Source organism: Eimeria tenella, genomic scaffold (genome assembly GCF_000499545.2).
Source record: "Eimeria tenella Houghton genomic scaffold, Eth_scaff1550, whole genome shotgun sequence".
Taxonomy (NCBI): Eukaryota; Apicomplexa; class Conoidasida; order Eucoccidiorida; family Eimeriidae; genus Eimeria; species Eimeria tenella.
Genome location: NW_013544017.1, coordinates 1 through 2,147, shown reverse-complemented (window position 1 = coordinate 2,147; position 2,147 = coordinate 1). Strand labels below are relative to the sequence as shown.

Sequence of the window (2,147 nt, the reverse complement as noted above, 5' to 3'; positions counted from 1 at the left end):
ATGAAAAAGACCCAAAATTCGGGGATTTTTTTTCTTTCTTTCGAGTAGTTTGCCAAATATAAATAAAGAAAGTTCTAAATATTTTTAAAAATCCCTTTTTTGCATCTATTAATAATCTTTCTTGGCGTTTGCTGTTCACTGCAGCTGCTGCGCTGCAGGGCGTAGGGGCCCCATGAAATGGGAATGGATGAGCGTTTTTAGTGGCATTTTAAACTAAAAATTGGGAAATAAAATAAATTTTAATAAATAAAATTAAATCAAATTAATTAAAATGCAAAGAAGCCTCTTGTCGCGGCGGGGAGAGGCTGCAGCTACAGTGGGACCGTGGTGACGCCAGCTGCGGTGTCGGTGTGCAGCAGCAGGCTGGGTTTTGGGCTGTCTTTTGCGTCTATTGCGTCTTTAAATACTTTTTTATTTATTTTAAATTTCCTTTTCTCTATTTATTTCAGAATGAATTCCGGAAAGCACCGTTGAAGCGGCAGTAGCCTCTGCAGCTGGCTCCCTGCGCGAACCCCGGACAGACCAGGGAGGTCACTTCTCGCTGTTAGCAGCTCATTTCCCCCTTTTTCGGATCTTAAACTTTTTCCTTTTATTTTCCTTTTATGCTTTTTGTGTTTTTAAGCTCACTAGCTTTTGTAGGGCGAAGGAAAGCGCGAAATTGCAGCCAGACAAGCCGGCGGGCGGCTCTCCCAGCAGCAGCAGCAGGAGCAGCGACGGCCCCACAGCGCAGCAGCAGCGCAGCAGCAACTCAAAACAAATTGTTTTTCCCCTTTCCGTCTTAATTCGAAGAGTGCCATTCAAGGGATTATGAAGAGGCTCAGAGCTGCAGCAGCTTTTGCTGCAGGTGCAGCAGCAGCAGCAGCAAACTGGTCCGTGGACTGTCAGGCTGCAGGTGTATATACACCCCAAGGTAGGTTGCTCCTCGAAGTGGCATTGGAGTTCTTTTAGAGTTTCCGAAGCCGTTCAGGAAGCAGCAGTTGACATGACTTTCCGTTGAAATGCACTCAATGAACGAAAGAACGAATTTAACTGACTGGATGTGAACACTGTGCATTAGTGCATGTCGCATACCCTGAGCAGCCAGCCAAGCCCGAAGCTAAGAGCGCTCGCCAGCAGGTGCTCCCCTTTGCTGCTGCTGCTGCTGCCGCTGCTGCTGCTGCTGCTGCGCGAACCTGCCCGCGCACCGCTTGCCTGCTTCTGCCTCCTCCGCAGCCCCCCCGCTCCCGCCGCCCCCAGCAGCAGCAGCAGCAGCAGCAGCAGCAGCCCCGCTGCTGGCGGCGCGCGCCCCGGCGCAGCGCGAGCCGCAGGCGCCCCCCCCCCGCCCCCCCCCGCAGCAGCAGCTGCTGCTGGGCGCGGGCGGCGCCGCTGCTGCGCTGCAGCGGCTGGGGCAGCTCGGCGCAGAGCTCGCGCACTGCGACCCGAAACGCGAAGGAGTCTGCTGCTTGCTGCGGGACTTCTGCGACTCCAACGCAGACTGCTTCTCAGATGTGTCTCCAGAAAACGTGCTGGAGTGGGTGCATGCGCTGCCGCGCTGCAGCTGCCGGTGGGGCTTTGCGGGCGACGGGCGCAGCAGCGGCAGCGGCTGCAGCAACGTCGACGAGTGCAGCACGGGCGCAGCAGGCTGCGAGCAGCTGTGCTTCGACTTGGCCCCGGGCTTTGCATGCGGCTGCTTCCCGGGCTTCCGCCTGCTGCCCAACGGCAAGCTTTGCCAGGACATTGACGAGTGCAGCAGCAGCAGCAGCCCCAACGCCGGCTGCCAGCACGTCTGCACCAACCTCCTCGGCTCCTTCGCCTGCAGCTGCCTCCCGGGTCAGCTGCAGCAGCGGCGGCAGCAGCGGCAGCAGCAGCGGCGCACCCTAGTTGTGGCAGCGGCTGCAGGCTAGCAGCAGTCCGGAGAGATCCAGCGAAAGCAGCAGCGGCAGGATTCGCACCGGCAGCGGGACTCGCGCCAGCAGCAGGATAGCAGCAGCAGCACGATTAGCAGCAGCAGCACGACTAGCAGCAGCGGCACGATTAGCAGCAGCGGCACGATTAGCAGCAGCGGCACGATTAGCAGCAGCAGCGCGATTAGCAGCAGCAGCGCGATTAGCAGCAGCAGCACGATTAGCAGCAGCAGCGCGATTAGCAGCAACAGCACGATTAGCAGC

General features: G+C 57.2%; 1 protein-coding gene across 1 annotated transcript; it reads left to right on the top strand.

Moving 5' to 3' along the window:
- Nucleotides 1-807: 807 nt before the first annotated feature.
- On the top strand, nt 808-1,883 carry ETH_00029950 (uncharacterized protein; the record flags this gene model as incomplete). The annotated part of the gene is made up of 2 exons (XM_013379184.1): nt 808-910; nt 1,213-1,883. The coding sequence occupies 2 exons, from the start codon at nt 808-810 to the stop codon at nt 1,881-1,883; spliced, it is 774 nt and encodes a 257-aa protein (XP_013234638.1).
- Nucleotides 1,884-2,147: the final 264 nt, after the last annotated feature.